Consider the following 19,052-nt stretch of genomic DNA (forward strand, 5'->3'; position numbering starts at 1 on the left):
CGATGGGGCACGGCGATGGCCGGCGCAGCGATGGGGCACGACGAGGAGGCGGAGAGGGCCGGGCGAGGCGAGGGGCGGCGCGGGGACGGGGCACAGCGACGAGGCGGGCACAGCGACGAGGCGGGCACGACGAGGGGAGTGTGGGGACGGGGCACGGCGCAGCGTGCGTGCGGCGCCGCGCGGCGTCCGTGCGTGCGAGCGCGGCGAGGGGAGTGCGGCGGCGGCGCGGCGTGCGGCGGCGAGGGGAGGGCCGGGCATGCGAGCGCGCGGCGAGGGGAGTGCGGCGGCGGCGCGCAAAACAGAGAAACGAGCGAGAGAAACGAGCGAGAGCGAGAGAGAAGGTGCGGGCGCGCGGACGATTTAGGGCTTTTATTTTCGTCGGCCGCATTGAGGCCGACGAAAATAGTCGTATTTTCGTCGGCCCCACTGAGGCCAACGAAAATAGTGGTCGTATTTTCGTCGGCACGGCCCCGGCCCACGAAAATAACACATATTTTCGTCGGTTACGAGGTCGACGAAAATATCTTCCGTATTTTCGTGGGCCTGCCGACGAACATATTCCCCGGCCCACGAAAATACTCTGTATTTTCATTGGTGACGAGGCCGACGAAAATACCTCCCTTATTTTCGTGGGCCGGCCGACGAAAATATCCGGGCCCACGCAATTTTATGCGTTTCCTGTAGTGGACACCCTCAGCGCGCCAAGCTCCCACCGCGATTGGTTCGAATTACTGGGGGAAGAAGAAGAAAGGGCACGTGGCCGCACTTATATGCTTCGAGGAATACCAGCATCGCGAGGGTCGCGGGCTCGCCATGGTTGTTACCAGCGCACGGACCTCGGCAAGTAGTTGGGAGGCTGGAACTGGCACCCCGGGCCCACGATGTTAGTGATGGATCACACGCATGAGTGGGCGGGGAGTGGCTGACGGCTAGGGTCCACCCACCAGCGACACCATGAGGCGAGCGCGGCGGGAGAGCGTGGTGCCCAGCGGGCCGGCTGGCGCTGGGGGTTAGTTGGGCCGGCAGGTACCGGATTCGACCCATTAGCAACTAATCCCTTTCTTTTATCCTGTCTATTTCAGGTTCCTTTTCTATTTAAGTTCTTGTTTTGAACTTTCAAGTTTTGTTAAGATTTAGATTTCAAACTTAGTATAAATGCACAAGCACAAAAATCCAACATGTATGCAAAAGATTACATATATATTATTTTTCTTAGGTGTATGCTTCAAATAGTGAATATAGCCCCACTATTCATTTTAGATTACTAACCATCTTTAAATGTGTATGTAAATTAGCAAGGTCAACCAAATATGACTACTAGTCACTAATCTCTACTACTACTTAAGACTATAGTGTAGGCGTTCACGGTGCACGGTTCTGCCCACCTCCCCCCACATCCCCGACATGCTCCCCCTCTGCTCCGCTCCCCATCGTGCCCTCCTCACCCTCCCAGTTGTGATCCCCGTCACTCGTAATCCCCGGAGGGGACGCGCCGGCGCCGGAGCTGACGGGGGCGGAGCTGGCGGCCATCTTCTGGGTGATGGCGGACCTCCTCGGCGACCCGGTGTGGCCGCAGCTCCACCCGCGGCCCTACACCGACACGCCGTGGCCGGGACTGCAGTGCGAGCTCGCGCCCGACGACGCGCGCGTGCTCCGCGCCACCCGCCTCCACCTGGGCCCCGACGTCGCCACCTCGCCCTGCAGGCCCAGGGCCAGGCTCGACCCTGCCTTGCTGGGTGGCCTGCCGCACCTCCAGACGCTCTCCATCTTCGGTGCCACCCGCGCTGTTCACGTTGTCGTCCTCGCTCGAGCAGATCGTGCTCAAGTCCAACCCCGGCCTCACCGGCCCCATACCGGCGATGTTGGTTCTTATTTTGGTAAATATTGTGTTATACACACCGATGGTTACCAATTGAGTGATAAATATTGTGTTATCTGAATAATCTGCAGAGAGGGGCTTGACTATGAGGTTAGGGAAGAATGACAGCTACTACTATACTAGCAGTGCCTGTTTTACTCTGCAGGTATCCAGAGTAGTGTTTGAATCAGTGCAATCGGTCAGTTTTGACTACTACTACTCTGCCATTCATTAGAGCTTCTTGTTGTATACAATGTATGGTTCTTATTTTGGTAGCAATAGTGTAATTTGAGAAAACTTATAAAGCAACAGTAAGACATGCCTTTGGTTGATTATTCTTTGTGTTTGTAAGTTCGCTATAAAGATGGTTCTTTGCATTTGTTCATACATGCTTTTGGTTGATTCAGGTTTGGCTATCACATGTCTGAAGTTGTAAGCCTGTAACTCATATTTTTCTCAAACAACCTTTTCCCATCCTAGGCTGCCGAGCAAGGAGAAGAAGCGTTCTAGGCAAAAGTGTTCCAATTGGATTAATTCTGGACTAGAAAGAGCGAAAGAGCTGGATGCACTAAATCTAGGCTTGAAACAGTTCCTGGCTTGGAACTGTTCCTATGCTGCCGTACGGGCCGAGCTGTTTCCAAATATATATTATCTATTGCTACTTCCTTCACATATCATTACTTTATGTGTTCTTGCTGGTTACATTTGGCACCATTGTTGGTAAGACGGTACCACCCACAGTTTTATTGAGAAAGGCTTTTAAAGATGGTTGTTGTTGTACAAATTGGAAAATAAAACTACACTGACTTAATTTTCCTTTTCTTCTTGTGATTTAGGAAGCTTGATTACGTTGATGGAGTTTGTCCCACCAATGTCACTGTACCGCATAATCTATGAGCTCTCTCCACCTTCATCATCGAGACTTTTCTCAAACTTCTCCGGTGTACACTTGGGAGACTTGAGTGATCCTAAAACTGTAAGAGCTCATATTTGTGTATGTTCTATAAAGGATAGATATTATAAATATTGTGAATATAGAAACGTAGTAACACAGGGGCAACTAACTATTTTATTAAATCATGGTTCGTTCTTGTTCACCCGTCTCATACATTATTCCATTTATTTTTTTATCTTAGTTGCATGTTTACCAAAAAATGAAGAATCGATCCAGCAAAGAACTAACCATGGTTCTTTTTCCTTCTGTTTGCCCTCGTGCAGTTGGACTACCTTCAGCATGCTCAAGCTTGCCAAGGAGGCCAGCAGGCGACAACATCCTGGTTTCTTCTTGTTCACCCGTTTCATACATCACTTTTTTTATTTCTTATCTCAGTTGTATGCTTACCAAAAAAGAAGAATTGATTCAACAGTGAACTAACCATGGTTGTTTTTTTCTTACTTTTCGCGCTCCCGCAGTTCAACTACCTCATCCCACCGATGCGGATGGACAAGTGCATCGCGAATGGACAAGTGTAGCGTGAACAGCGTGGACAGCAACAACGTACACAAGGCGGGCATGGTGATGAAAGGGTTGCCCATCAATGTGTACGCATCAGAGACGTTGGGGTGTGCGGCGGCCATGTCCACATACGGTTGATGAGCAAGATGCTTGGGCGTATTGGGGATTCACCGCTGATTAGGTTCGACACATACACATGCGGCGCGTGCGTCGTGTCGTGCACGCTCAAGTGGGACATGTCCAATGTCATGGAGTACAAGGGCCTACCCCTGCAGTAGGCCGTCGACTACATGTCAGGGGCACGATGCAGAATATCCGAAGACAACTATTATCAATAATTAGCCAATATAAACTATTTACAAATCTTTACTAATGTTTACAAAATAGCATATCCCTATATCATTGTTTTTGAGGAAAAAATGGCGTATTAGTATTGACACATCGTGTATCCATAGAAAGTCTCGTAATTGATTAATAACATCTTGTTGACCACAGGTGTAGCTATTAGACAATATATGAGTTTGATATATGAACATGTATGGTGTTTAGTTGCTTCTTCTACTTTGTTCTAATTGATGAATAAAAAATGAATGGATCTTTCCTCCTTTTCCTCCTGTCGGGAGAGCAGATCTCATGAAGTGATCCAAAATTAAGTACTACTAATGCTTTTATCAGCGGTTTTCGTGTACCGTCGCAACGCACGAACAACTAACTAGTATAATTTAGAAAAATATAAATTCTTTATCCAAAAGTTATTTTAATTCAAATATAGTTTTGCAAGTACTCATTATATAGCTTGCATATGGAATAATCTAATTGAAAATCCTTCTATTATCTAAGTCCTTTTTAAATTAAATTCTGGTCTCCAAAAAGGTTTAGGTACAATACTTGACTTAACAACATTTTAGTGCTGCCATTCATTTATTTTTAGGAGATGTAATTTCAAAAGTAAGCAGATTATAAAAAAATTCCAATTCAACACATTTAGAGAGTTTTACTGGATTTTCCCAAAATAGGATTTCGTGGTGTTGCAGAGGGTGTTGACACTCGAATCTGCGCAGTGTGGCAGTGGTCGGCGGATGTGGACGACGGACGAACGTAACTCGTCGGTAGTGCCTAGAGCTAGAGGCAGGGGTGGCGGATGTGAACGACGGATGTATGCAGCTCGGCGGCGGTGCCTGCCTCACGAGTCACGGGTCACGCCTTAATCCGACACGGTCCCTCACCAGCAGACCTAAGGCTATCTGTAGCGCTCGACGCTACCGCCCCCCTCCCCTTGCATGTCGGCTGTAGGGGGCACCCTACGGCCGCAGCGGTGCCCCCTACAGCGCCCCCTACGCGTCGGCCCCCTTCTCTCCCCCTAGATCTAGCGTGTCACTGTTCATCACCCTAAACACTGTGCTGTGGGTCCACGAGTAATTGGTAGTAGATAAAAAATTGATAGTTGGTATAGAAAATGATATTTTATAGCGGTAGTGGGGTATAGGGGGAGTATTTAGGGGGAACCGCCGCGGGAGATGAAAAAATAGGGGGGAAAATAGGAGGAAAAGTGATATAGGGAGAAAAATTTAGGGGTAACGGTTGCGGATAGCCTAAAGACGTTTGCTTCTCCTGCTTGTCAACGTGAGATGGGCATGGATGTGAACGCCTCAGCTTGGTTGCCGTAGTGGGATAGCTTAGGCCCAGTTTGGTTTGAGGGACTAAAGATTAGTCCATTCATTTTTTGTCTATAAATTGTCAAACAGTGAGATTAAAATAGGGACTAAATTGCTTTAGTCCCTAGTCCCTTAAGGGATAATTAAAAGGGACTAAACCATATTAATTTCACCTTTTGCCTTTCATTTTATTTCAATTGCACGAACGACATGAGAGGGGTGATTAAAAGGGGCTAATGGGTATTTTAGACTTCTTATGAGTCATTGAATGCGTTCTGAATGCTTTAGTCCGTGTAACCAAACAGGGTAGAGACTAAACTTTAGTCTCTCGACTAAGGCCTCATTTAGTTTGAGGGGCTAAAGATTAGTCCATTCATTTTAGTCTCATTTAGTCTCTAAATTGTCAAACGGTAGTACTAAAACATGGACTAAACTAATTTGGTATCTAGTCCCTTAAGGGGTGACTAAAAGAGATTAAATCATATTAATTTCACTTTTTGCCCATTTATTTCAGTTGCACTAATTGCGGGACAATGCTAAGGGGTATTTTGGTCTTCTTATGATTCATTTAATGTGCTCTGAATACTTTTAGTCCCTACAACTAAACAGGGTAGGGACTAAACTTTAGTCCTCTAACTAAACTTTAGTGCCTAGACTAAAGGAACCAAGCATGCCCTAAACTTTAGAAACCAAATAGGCCCTTATTGCACGCTAGAAACAATAACCGGGTGCTCAGGAACTGGGTACCCGTATCCTCCTGAGACTAATGGTGGTATTACACGTTCTGTATCCATCCTGTATCCGATGAAATATTATCCGGGTAGTACCTGTATCCGTCCCAGATGCAAAAAAACCATTTTCGTATCCGAAAAAATATCCCGAATTAGTATCTGTATCTGGTACCTGGTCCGGGTACCCAACTCGTTTTCACCCCTACCCTAGGATAAAATTTCATGTAGCAAGTGGGCCCCTCTCCAGAGGAACTTCAAAAACACAATGCTATTTCGCTGCATTTGGATACCTTCTACTTTTTGGCATGTGGGTTGCTGCTGATGGGATTCCTACGTAGATTGATAACCATGCATAGCTATCTCGAGTGCAATTTTCACATAGTGTTGTCACCGATCTAGTGCCAATCACTAACATGGTGTGTCGGTGGTGGTGCTCTTTGCGGCGGCACAAAAGGTCTGCGGCCTAGGGTCAAACAGTCCGCGACCCTGCGGAAGGAGCCGGTCTTCCCTGCGTTAAGTTGGATAGTCCGCGCATGCGTAGGGGTAGCGGCGATCGCCAACATCACCTAGATCTCGCCCCCGGGAGGGACCCCATCAGGGAGGAGAGATCTTAGGGTTGTCTTGGGTCGGCAGGCCACCCAAGACGCCTCCAATTGACGTAGAGTCGAAGAGAGGTGAAGATTGAGATGAAGAAGACTATGTTACTGCCAGTCCTAGGAAAAAGTAAAGGAGAGAAAGATAGATTGATTTGGTTTGATTGTTGGTGTGCGCAATTGACCATACCCCTTCATATATATAGGGGTAGGTCTGGACTCGTTCCTAGGCGTTCCCAACAGAATCCGCAGGGTTAGATGGATAAACATGCACCAAAGAAGGGGATAAACTACATAATATGATCTAATCGTGGACCATCCGCGCCTAGGTGCGGATCGTTCACGGCCCGGACTGTCTAGCCACAGAGCCAGACCATCTGGCCTTACCAGGTGGCACATATGGTGCTAAACACATGCCACCTACCTTTTGGAAAAGCTGAGCGAACCAAAAGCACATGGTACAAGGCATTAGCAATATGATGTATAAACATAGGTTTTCTAAGTATTTTGCTCTACACTTGGATGATATCGCTTTAGGAAACAACCATTCAATGCCTTAGGTAGCTTATCACCCTATAGAGTCTATAACATATACGCATTGTTAGATATTACATGTATAACTCTGTATGGCCCTTCCTAGCTTGGAGACCACTTGCCAAACTTTCGGTCCTTGCTCCTTAGTGGCAAGATTGTTTTCTAGACTAGATCTCCAACTTGGAATAACTTAGCCTTCACCTTCTTGTTATAGGCATTGGCGACTATGATCTTGTCCTTCTCGATCTCCCTTAGAGCCACCATCCTCTTGTCGATCACCTCATCAATGTTGTCCATCATTAGATCATGATAGTTACCATCAGTTAGATCATTTTGCCTAACAAATCTGATAGCATTTAGGCTTATCTCCACAGGCAAAACAACCTCTTGTCCTTACACAAGCTCAAACAGAGACACTTTAGTAGCATGTTGTTTAGATATTCTATGAGCCCACAAAGCCTCAAACAACACCTTATGCCAGCTCTTAGGATGATCAGCTATTTTCCTTTTAATAAGGTCGATCAATGTCCTATTACTCGACTCGGCCTAACCATTGGCTTGAGAATAATACAGAGAAGAATTGAGCAATTTAATCTTATATAATTCGGAAAACTGACGCACCTCATTTGACATGAAAGAAGCCCCTGATTGGTGGTCAAAGTATGGGGAATGCCGAATCTATGAATAATAGGTTTGGTCACAAACTCAATTACTGAAAGGGAAATGTGCCCTTGGGCTATTTCTATTTTATTTTGGTGATTAAATGCTCAACACATTGTGTTTAGACTAACATCATATTGTATGAGCAATGAACATAAGTACTTAAAGCAAATTGAGAAAAAAGGTCTTTTAGGCTTGAAAGTGGGCATAACACAAATCCATATGGTACCAAGTGAAAAAAGTAAGCTCCAATCACTTAGTCAATTGTTTTGGGTACTAGTCATATTTGTCTAAGTGCTAGAGACTTTATGAAGTCAAGCCAAAAGGGAGCAAAAGAGAATTGGAATGAAAAAGAGAAAGTTGGACTGGTCTGCGTGCATCAGACGGTCCGACCGAAAGGTCCGCTCTCGGGAAAATGAAGCCTTCGTCGACTATAAATCATCGTACAGTCCGCGCGGAGCGCCGGACAGTCCGATGTGCCAGCCTTTAAATGCCTAGTTGACACGTCGGTCGAAGCCAATGGTCCGGTGCCCCACAGAAGAGGAAATCAACCAATCAGGAGATTTGTAGTCGTTGCACTATGCAGCGTCCGGTGTGCACCGAACAATCCAGTGCACCCGCGGTCAGAAGGCAACCAAGGCCTTCCAAACGAAGCTCCAACGACTTCTAGGTCTCTTGGGGCTATAAAAGGACTGAATCGGAAATAGGCTTAACCATTTCCTATAATCGATTTTGGTGTTTGACGTCCATCACAAAACCATATGAACTAACTGGTTTGCCTAGTTGTCATTTATCTTAGGTGCACAAAGTTCAACATAAACCAACAAAGAAAGTGAGTTGGGGAACTCTACAAAGTTTGGAGCAAAAAAAAATTGGTGCAACCAGTGGCGCACCGGACACTGTCCGGTGCACAGGCCAAAGCACCTCGCGAACTGGCCACTCTTGGGTTTTTTTCTCAAAGCTCATCCGCTATAATTCACCGGACTGTCCGGTGAGTCACCGGACTGTCTGGTGCGCCAATGGAGCAACGGTCAGCTTCGCCAATGGTCTACTGCAGTACAATCTGACCGTCAGAAGTCAGAGTCAGTCTGCAAAGTCAGAACACACCGGACTGTCCGGTGCCGCAAGAGGACAAAGGACTTCAAGGATCAACAGCTCCAAACCCCAACGGTTGGCTGATGTGGCACACATCGAACAATGAACAGTGTCATGTCCGGTGCGCCACCGGACTGTCTAGTGTGCCCATCGACAGCAAAGTCAGCCAACGGCTAGGAAGTGGTTGGAGGCTATAAATACCCCCAACCACCTCCATTCAAGCCATCCAAGCATCCCACACTTCTCATTCAATACAAGAGCAAAGAATACACTCCAAAGACACAATCAAAGCATTCAATCCCCTCCAAGCTCCAAAATCAAATCAAGTGCTTAGTGACTTGAGAGAGGGTCATTTGTGTTTCTTTTGTTGCTCTTGTTGCTTGGATTGGTTTCTTCTTCTCACTCTAAACTTCTCAAATGTTTTGTAAATCTTGCAAGAGACACCTAATTGTGTGGTGATCCTTGCGGGGTCTTAGTGACCCGTGTGATTAAGAAGAAGCACTCAACCGGTCTAAGTGATCGATTGAGAGAGGGAAAGGGTTGAAATTGACCTGGCCTTTGTGGCCTCCTCAACGGGGAGTAGGTTCCTTGGAACCGAACCTCAAGAAACAAATCACCGTGTTCATTTGTGTTGATCTTCATCACTTGATTTTTGTTTCTCCCCTCGCCTCTCTCTCTAAAGTTCCCTTGTTCATATTGTTTTGAGTTAGCTCCCAAAGTTATACGCATTGATTGAGCAACTCATAGCAAGAGGAACTATCTTCCACACTCCAAATTTAAGATTATTTATTTCTAACCCTAACCCCAGGTGAAGTGCATGTTCAAAGTTTATAATTTTCAGGTTTCGCCTATTCACCCCCCTCTAGGCTACTTTCAATTGGTATCAAAGCCTGGTGCTTCATTATAGTCTAACAACTCGAAGTGATGTCGGGAGAACGCTCCAAAAGGGAGATGGTCACTGGCGAAAAGCTCGAAGCCTCGAGAAGGAAGAACGATGAAAAGACTTCGTCAAAGGAGGCCGGCGGCAAGCACAAAGAGGAGTTCGCTGGCTCCATCAAGTCACATAGGAAGGGTGACGAGAAGAAAAATAAAATGAAGAAGGTGGTCTACTACGAGATCGACTCTTCATCACCTTCCACCTCTAGTGCCGAGTCTACATCTTCATAACGCCAAGAGCGTAAGAAGTATAGTAAGATGCCTCTTCGCTACCCTAGCATTCCTAAACGCGCTCCTCTACTTTCCGTACCCCTAGGCAAACCACCATATTTTGATGGTGATGATTATTGTATGTGGAGTGATAAAATGAGGCACCATCTAACCTCACGCCACGAAAGTATATGGGATATTGTTGAGTTTGGAGTGCAGGCACCAGAGGTGGGTGACGAGGATTACGACTCCGATGAGGCCACCCAAATAAGGCATTTTAATTCCCAAGCAACCTCTATACTCCTTGCTTCCTTGTGTCGAGAGGAGTATAACATGGTGCAAGGGTTGAAAAATGCCAAAGAAATTTGGGACGTCCTCTAGACGGCGCATGAAGGGGACGAGGTGACCAAAATCACCAAATGCGAAACGATCGAGGGAGAACTCGATCGATTCGTCCTCAACAAAAGAGAGGAGCCACAAGCAATGTATATCTGGCTTAAGACGATGGTCAACCAAGTGCGCAAGCTTGGGAGCACCAAGTGGGATCACCATGAAATGGTCAAGGTTATTCTTAGATCTCTTGTTTTTCCTAATCCCACTCAAGTGTAACTAATCCATGGAGATCCTAGATATAAACAGATGTCTCCTGATGAAGTTATTGGCAAGTTTGTGAGGTTTGAACTTATGATCAAAGACTCTAAACACATTGTCAACTTGGAGCAAGGCGCCACCTCCAAACCCAAGGTGCAACTCGTTGCCTTCAAAGCAACATAAGAGAAGAAGGAAGAGTTTACACCAAGTAGACTCCCAATCAACGCCTCCAAGCTCATCAACGAGGAGATGGCTCTTATCATCAAGAGCTTTCGACAAATCCTCAAACAAAGGAAAGGGAAGGACTACAAACCCCATTCCAAAAGGGTGTGCTATAGGTGTGGTAAGTCCGGTCACTTTATTGCAAAATGTCCATATACAAGTGATAGGGACGACGACAAGAAAGGGAAGAAGAAGATGGAGAAGAAAAGATACTACAAGAAGAAGGGAGGTGAGGCGCACATGGGGTAGGAATGGGACTCCGACGAGAGCTCCACTGACTCCTCCTCCGACGAGGATGCTGCCAACATCGTCGTCAACAAAGGGCTTATCTTCCCCAACATCGGCCACAAATACCTCATGGCTAAGGAGAGCAAAAAGAAGAAGGTACATTCTAGAGATACCCCCAAATACACTTCATCCGATGATGAGGGTAGCTCTAGTGATGATAATGATGATTTAACTTCTCTTTTTGCAAACTTACCAAGGATCAAAAGAAGAAAATAAATGAATTGATAGAAACCATTAACAAGAAGGTTGATATCTTGGAAAGCCAAGAGGACTTGCTCGTTAAGGAAAATAAGAAATTTGTTAAGTTAAAAAATGCTTATGCTCTTGAATTAGAAAAATGTGAAAACTTGCCTAAAGAGCTTAACATTTGCAATGATTCAATTTCCTATCTTAGAACTGAGAATGCTAATTTAATTGCTAAGATTGAAGAATTGAATGCTTGCAAACCCTCTACATCTACCATTGAGCATGTCACTGTTTGCACTAGATGTAGAGATGTTAACATTGATGCTATGAATGATCACCTTGCCATGATTAAAGAACAAAATGATCACATAGCTAAATTAAATACTAAAATTGTCGAGCATGAGTTAGAGAATGAAAATTTAAATTTGCTCGTAGCATGCTTTATAATGGGAGACGCCCTGGCATTAAGGATGGCATTGACTTCCAACAAGGGAGCCAAAGCAACATCAAGCTTAATGCCTCTAAGAATAGGCTTTCTAATTTTTTTAAGGGCAATGTTGGTCACTTGTTCTCAAATGTTGTGAATCAAGAACAAGGCAACACAATTGTTAAGTATTATGGACCTTCGTCTTCTGAAGCATTATCTCCTCATAGATATAATGATCATCAGACGAAGGTCATGCCTTCATCATCTTATAGATAAACAAGAATGTGAAGGGATTCATATAAGCATTCCATAAAACATGTATGAATATCAACAGAATTTGTTTACATTGGTACCTTCGGCTTGCTCGAAGGTGTTGATGCGAGAGAGGTTACAAATCAGCGTGAACAGTACGATGCTACTGTTCATCTATTTATAGGCACAATATGCAGCCCGGATAAAAGTACATTTATGTCCTCAATATTCACTTATGATCATAATACAAGTCATTAAGGACTAAGTAGTCTTTTCCCCTTCGGTCATCATCATCATACTTCATCTCTGTTACGAGCCGAAGCTGTCGATCTAGCGATAGCTTCAGCGTTTATTCTTATCATCCTTAGATCTGTCTTCATCTTGTATGCCTTCATCATGAGGGAAAGACTTGCATCTTGAAGACGAATCCCCCTATAATAGCTTATGCTGAAAACAAATGGTTAATTATGTTTTTGAGGACTTTTGAAAGAGGAAGGCCCCCAACAGGCAAGGCTCCCATGATTCAGGATAGGGGGCTACATTTTATATCCAGAAAACTATCCTGAGCACAAAATTAGGAGAATTCATGCTAGAAAATCTCATTCTGTTTCTCATCATGCCTTTATGTATAATAATGAGGCTTCTAGCTCTAGGCATTCAACTCATATCAAAATGCCTAAAAAGAAGATAGCTAATGCATCAAATGAACATAACATTTCATTCAAGACTTTTGATGCATCTATTATGCTTACTAACAAATCAGGCAAGGTAATTGCCAAATATTTTGGGGGCAAACACAAGAGTCCCAAGACTTGTGTTTGGGTACCCAAGGTGCTTGTTTCTAATGTGAAAGGACCCAAAACGCTTGGTGTCGGGGACCATAATTAGGGGTACCCCCAAGACTCCTAATCTCAGCTGGTAACCCCCATCAGCACAAAGCTGTAAAGGCCTGATGGGCGCGATTAAGGTCAAGGCTCAGTCCACTCAAGGGACACGATCTCGCCTCGCACGAGCCTAGCCTCGGGCAAAGGCAGCCGACCCCGGAGGATTCACGTCTCGCCCGAGGGCCCCCTCAAGCAACGAACACACCTTCGGCTCGCCCGAGGCCCAGTCTTCACAGAGAAGCAACCTTGGCCAGATCGCCACGCCAACCGACCGTATCGCAGGAGCATTTAATGCAAGGATCGCCTGACACCTTATCCTGACGCACGCTCTTCAGTCGACAGAGCCGAAGTGACCGCAGTCACTTCACCGCTCCACTGACTGACCTGACAGGAATACAGCGCCGCCTGCCCTGCTCCGACTGCCGTGCCACTCGCCAGAGTGAGGTCGACATCGGCTAAGTCCAGCCTCGGGCGACATAGGAAGCTCCGCCTCGCCCGACCCCAGGGTTCGGCCCCCGTCTCGGCCTCGGAAGATGGACTTCGCCTCGCTCGACCCCAGGGCTCGGACTCAACCATGACTTAGAAGACGACGAACTCCGCCTCGCCCGACCCCATGGCTCGGACTCAGCCTCGGCTATGGAAGACGATGGACTCCGCCTCGCTCGACTCCAGGGCTCGGACTCAGCCTCGGCTCCGGAAGACGATGGATTCCGCCTCGCTCGACCCCAAGGCTCGGACTCAACCTCGACCTCGGAGGAATCACCACCTCGCCCAAACTCAGGTCCGGACCGGCCACGTCGCCAGGGGGGCCATCATTACCCTGCCCCTAGCTAGCTCAGGCTACGGGGAACAAGACCGGCATCCCATCTGGCTCGCCCCGGTAAACAAGTAATGATGACACCCCGCACGCTCCATGACGACGACAGCTCCCAGCCCCTTACGTCAGCAAGGGGACGTCAGCAAGGATCCGATAGCCCCGACAGCTGTACTTCCGCAGGGCTCCAGCTCTCCTCCGACGGCCACGACATCACATGAACAGGGTGCCAAAACCTCTCCGACTGCCACGACGGCATGTACTTAGGGCTCTAGCTCCTCTTTGCTAGACACGTTAGCACACTGCTACACCCCCCATTGTACACCTGGACCCTCTCCTTACGCCTATAAAAGGAAGGTCCAGGGCTCTCGTACGAGAGGGTTGGCCACGCGGGAGAACGGGCTGACGCATAAGGCTCTCGCTCTCTCTCTCTCCCACACGAACGCTTGTAACCCCCTACTGCAAGCGCATCCATCCGCCCTGGGCGTAGGACAACACGAAGGCCGCGGTTTCCCCTTACTGTTCTCCCCCCTTTGTGTCCCGTCTCGCACTGACCCATCTGGGCTGGGACACGCAGCGACAATTTACTCGTCGGTCCAGGGACCCCCCGGGGTCGAAACGCCGACAGTTGGCGCGCCAGGTAGGGGCCTGCTGCGTGTTGACGAACAGCTTCCCGTCAAGCTCCAGATGGGTAGTCTCCAGCAACCTTTCCTACCCGGGATGATGCTCTGTTTTGGGAGTCTTGAGTTCATGTCCCTCGACGGCAGCTACGACATGATACTCCTTCCTCCGCCGCGCGACAACAACAATGGCGGCCGTCAGCCCGCCCGCCGGCGGTGGAATCAACGACGTCTTCCCCATGTGGCGGAAGAACAACATCCGGGTTTGTCCCGTCACCTCCCCCACCGACGGAGGAGGAGGCGGGGCAACCATGGCCAAGCAGGAGGCGGCACCTCGTCGGCTGTCGAGCAAGTCGACGACGCCGGCGCCCCAACGGGGGACACGTCGGGCTTCAACCTTGCGTCTGAGACGAAGGCGAGCGCCGTTTCCCCGCAACACGCCAACCCCAAGCAGACGAACGACGCCAGCACGCTAGCGAAGGACTTGCTGGGTGTCACCCTCGTACCTGAGACAACGGTGCAGTCCGCCCCTGACGCGACTTCGTCACCGCCCGTCGACCAAGAGGTACCGACCGATTCCCATCTCGTGCCTTTTGGATTCAGGTTCGACCCACCAAGCGACCTCGCTTCGGTGGAAGCCTTCATAGAGGCATGTACCAACCCTCCGGGGTACCATATGCGGTCGCCCTGGGACAGACTGACGACCATCTCGACCTACGGACCCTCGGGTTCTGAGGAAGATGACGAGCCCAACTTTTGTTGGGATTTCTCCGGGCTCGGTAACCCCAGTGCCATGCGGGACTTCATGACCGCATGCGACTACTGCCTCTCCAATTGTTCTGATGGTAGCCACAGCTTCGGCGACGAGGACTGCGGCCCAAGTCGTGAATGTTTCCACGTCGATCTAGGGGGTCCCGGCGAAGGCAACCATCTTGGTATGCCGGAGAGCGGCGATCCCCCTAGGCCTGCGCCTCGTGTTGACATCCTTCGGGAGCTAGCTGTGGTCCCAGTCCCTGCGGGGGGTCAGGACGCATAGCTCGAGCAAATCCGCGAGATGCAGGCCAGGCTCGACGAGGGAGCAGGAACACTTGAGCAGTTTCGGTGGAACATCGGGCGGGAATGGGCAGACCAAGCTCCGGCCGGAGAAGCGCGTCATCTACCCCAGGGCATCCAGTACCGCGTTGCCGACGATGTCAGGGCAAGGCCGCCACCGGCTTCCAGTGGGGTCGGCCAGAACCTGGCTGCAACAACAATTCTACTCCGCGCGATGCCGGAACCATCGACCACCGAAGGGCGGCGTATCCAGGGAGAGCTCAAGAATCTCCTGGAGGATGCCGCGGTCTGACGGGCCGAAAGCTCTGCCTCCCGAAGGCAGGGGTACCCCTCGGAGCATCGCGCCGCGACTTCCCGATTTATGCGAGAAGCCTCGGTCCACACCGGGCGCACGCGCAACACGGCGCCTGCGGCCCCGGGTCGCCTCGGCAACGAGCACCACCGCCACGACCGTCGAGCCCACCTCGACGAGAAGGTGCGCCGAGGCTACCACCCCAGGCGTGGGGGATGCTACGACAGCGGGGAGGATCAGAACCCCTCGCCCGAACCACCCGGTCCACGGGCTTTCAGCCGGGCCATACGATGGGCGCCGTTCCCGACCCGGTTCCGAACCCCGACTACCATCACAAAGTACTCGGGGGAGACGAGGCCGGAACTGTGGCTCGCGGACTACCGACTGGCCTGCCAGCTGGGTGGAACAGACGATGACAACCTCATCATCCGCAACCTCCCCCTGTTCCTCTCCGACACCGCTCGAGCCTGGCTGGAGCATCTGCCTCCGGGGCAGATCTCCAATTGGACGACCTGGTCCAAGCCTTCGTCGACAACTTCTAGGGCACGTACGTGCGCCCTGGGAACTCCTGGGATCTCCGAAGTTGCCGCCAGCAGCCGGGAGAGTCTCTCCGGGACTACATCCGGCGATTCTTGAAGCAGCGCACCGAGCTGCCCAACGTCACCGACTCGGACGTCATCGGCGCGTTCCTCGCCGGCACCACCTGCCGCGACCTGGTGAGCAAGCTGGGTCGCAAGACCCCCACCAGGGCGAGCGAGCGGATGGACATCGCCACCAAGTTCTCCTCTGGCCAAGAGGCGGTTGAGGCCATCTTCCGGAAGGACAAGCAGCCCCAGGGCCACCATTCGAAAGACGTCCCCGAGGCGTCCACTCAGCGCGGCACCAGGAAGAAGGGCAAGAAGAAGTCGCAAGCGAAACACGACGCCGTCGACGCGGACCTTGTCGCCGCCGCTGAGTACAAGAACCCTCGGAAACCTCCTGGAGGTGCCAATCTCTTCGATAAGATGCTCAAGGAGCCGTGCCCCTATCATCAGGGGCCCGTCAAGCACACCCTTGAGGAGTGTGTCATGCTTCGGCGCCACTTTCACAAGGCCGAGCCATCGGCGGAAGGTGGTAGGGCCCACAACAACGACAAAAAGGAGGATCACAAGGCAGAGGAGTTCCCTGAGGTCCACGACTGCTTCATGATCTACGGTGGGCAAGTGGCGAATGCCTCAGCTCGGCACCACAAGCAAGAGCGTCGGGAGGTCTGCTCGGTAAAGGTGGTGGCGCCAGTCTACCTAGACTGTTCCGACAAGCCCATCACCTTCGACCAGGGCGACCACCCCGACCGCGTGCCGAGCCCAGGGAAATATCCGCTCGTTGTCGACCCCGTCATCGGCAACATCAGGCTCACCAAGGTCCTCATGGACGGAGGCAGCAGCCTCAACATCATCTACGCCGAGACCCTCGGCCTCCTGCAGATCGATCTGTTCTCGATCCGGGCTGGCGCGGCGCCTTTTCACGGGATCATCCCCGGGAAACGCGTCCAACCCCTCGGACAACTCGATTTGACCGTCTGCTTCAGGACTCCCTCCAACTTCCGAAGGGAAACCCTCACGTTCGAGGTGGTCAGGTTCCGAGGAACCTACCACGCAGTACTGGGGAGGCCATGCTACGCCAAGTTCATGGCTGTCCCCAACTACACCTACCTCAATCTCAAGATGCCGGGCCCCAACGGGGTCATCACCATCGGCCCCACGTACTGACACGCGTACGAATGCGACGTGGAGTACGCCGAGGCCCTCGCCGAATCTGAGGCCCTCATCGCCGACCTAGAGAGCCTCTCCAAGGAGGCGCCAGATGCGAAGCGCCACGCCGGCAACTTCGAGCCAGCTGAGACGGTCAAATCCGTCCCTCTCGACCCCAGCAACGACACCTCCAAGCAGATACGGATCGGCTCCAAGCTCGACCCCAAATAGGAAGCAGTGCTCGTCGACTTTCTCCGCGCGAACGCTGAAGTCTTTGCGTGGAGTCCCTCGGACATGCCTGGCATACCGAGGGATGTCGCCGAGCACTCGCTGGATATCCGAGCTGGAGCCCGACCCGTGAAGCAGCCTCTGCGCCGATTCGACGAAGAAAAGCGCAGAGCCATAGGCGAGGAGATCCACAAGCTGATGGCCGCAAGGTTCATCAAAGAGGTATTCCATCCCGAATGGCTTGCCAACCCTGTGCTTGTGAGAAAGAAATGAGGGAAATGGCGGATGTGTGTAGACTACACTGGTCTAAACAAAGCATGTCCGAAGGTTCCCTACCCTCTGCCTCGCATCGATCAAATCGTGGATTCCACAGCTGGGTGCGAAACCCTGTCTTTCCTCGATGCCTACTCAGGGTATCACCAAATCAGGATGAAAGAGTCCGACCAGCTCGTGACTTCTTTCATCACGCCCTTTGACATGTACTGCTACGTCACAATGCCATTTGGTTTGAGGAATGCGGGTGCGACGTACCAAAGGTGCATGAACCACGTGTTCGGAGAGCACATTGGTCGAACGGTCGAGGCTTACGTTGATGACATCGTAGTCAAGACGAGGAAAGCCTCCGACCTTGAAACGACATTCCGGTGTCTCAAGGCGAAAGGCGTGAAACTCAATCCCGAGAAGTGCGTCTTCGGAGTCCATCAAGGACATGAAAGGCGTACAGAGGGTCATGGGATGCCTTGTGGCTCTGAGCCATTTCATCTCGCGCCTCGGCAAAAGAGGCCTACCTCTGTACCACCTCTTGAGGAAGACCGAGCGCTTCACTTGGACCCCCGAGGCCGAGGAAGCCCTCGGGAACCTAAAAGCGCTCCTTACCAGCGCGCCCATCTTGGTGCCCCCCGCTGCCGGAGAAGCCCTCTTGATCTACGTCGCTGCTACCACTCAGGTGGTCAGCGCCGCGATCGTGGTTGAGAGACGAGAAGAAGGGAATGCATTGCCCGTCCAGAAGCTGGTCTACTTCATCAGCGAGGTACTGTCCGAGACCAAGATCCGCTACCCACAAATTCAGAAGCTGCTGTACGCGGTGATTCTGACGCGGCGGAAGTTGCGACACTACTTAGAGTCTCATCCGGTGACTGTGGTGTCATCCTTCCCCCTGGGGGAGATCATCCAGTGCCGAGAGGCCTCGGGTAGGATTACAAAGTGGGCGGTGGAAATCATGGGCGAGACAATCTCGTTCGCCCCTCGGAAGGCCATCAAGTCCCAAGTCTTGGCGGACTTTGTGGCTGAATGGGTCGACACCCAGCTCCCGGCAGCTCCGATCCAACCGGAACTCTGGACCATGTTTTTTGACGGGTCGCTGATGAAAACAGGGGCAGGCGCGGGCCTGCTCTTCATCTCGCCCCTCGGGAAGCACCTCCGCTACGTGCTGCGCCTCCATTTCCCGGCGTCCAACAACGTGGCTGAGTACGAGGCTCTGGTCAACGGGTTGCGCATCACCATCGAGCTAGGGGTCCGACGCCTCGACGCTCGCGGTGACTCGCAGCTTGTCATCAACCAAGTCATGAAGAACTCCCACTGCCGCGACCCGAAGATGGAAGCCTACTGCGATGAGGTTCGGCGCCTGGAAGACAAGTTCTACGGGCTCGAGGTCAACCACGTCGCCCGACGGTACAACGAGACTGCGGACGAGCTAGCGAAGATAGCTTCAACGCGAACAACGGTTCCCCCGAACGT

At 50.6% G+C, this 19,052-nt stretch overlaps 1 protein-coding gene and 1 pseudogene across 1 annotated transcript; both read left to right on the forward strand.

Annotated features, from left to right (window-relative positions):
* Window positions 1-628: 628 nt before the first annotated feature.
* On the forward strand, window positions 629-2,243 carry LOC118472029 (uncharacterized). The gene has a single exon (XM_035959087.1). It carries the CDS (start codon window positions 1,541-1,543, stop codon window positions 1,937-1,939), a length of 399 nt encoding a protein of 132 aa, XP_035814980.1. The 5' UTR covers window positions 629-1,540; the 3' UTR covers window positions 1,940-2,243.
* A 95-nt stretch (window positions 2,244-2,338) lies between these two features.
* Window positions 2,339-3,808, forward strand: LOC103628319 (isoaspartyl peptidase/L-asparaginase 1-like; annotated as a pseudogene).
* The last annotated feature ends 15,244 nt before the right edge of the window (window positions 3,809-19,052 follow it).

This window comes from Zea mays, chromosome 5 (genome assembly GCF_902167145.1).
Source record: "Zea mays cultivar B73 chromosome 5, Zm-B73-REFERENCE-NAM-5.0, whole genome shotgun sequence".
NCBI classification, from domain to species: Eukaryota; Viridiplantae; Streptophyta; class Magnoliopsida; order Poales; family Poaceae; genus Zea; species Zea mays.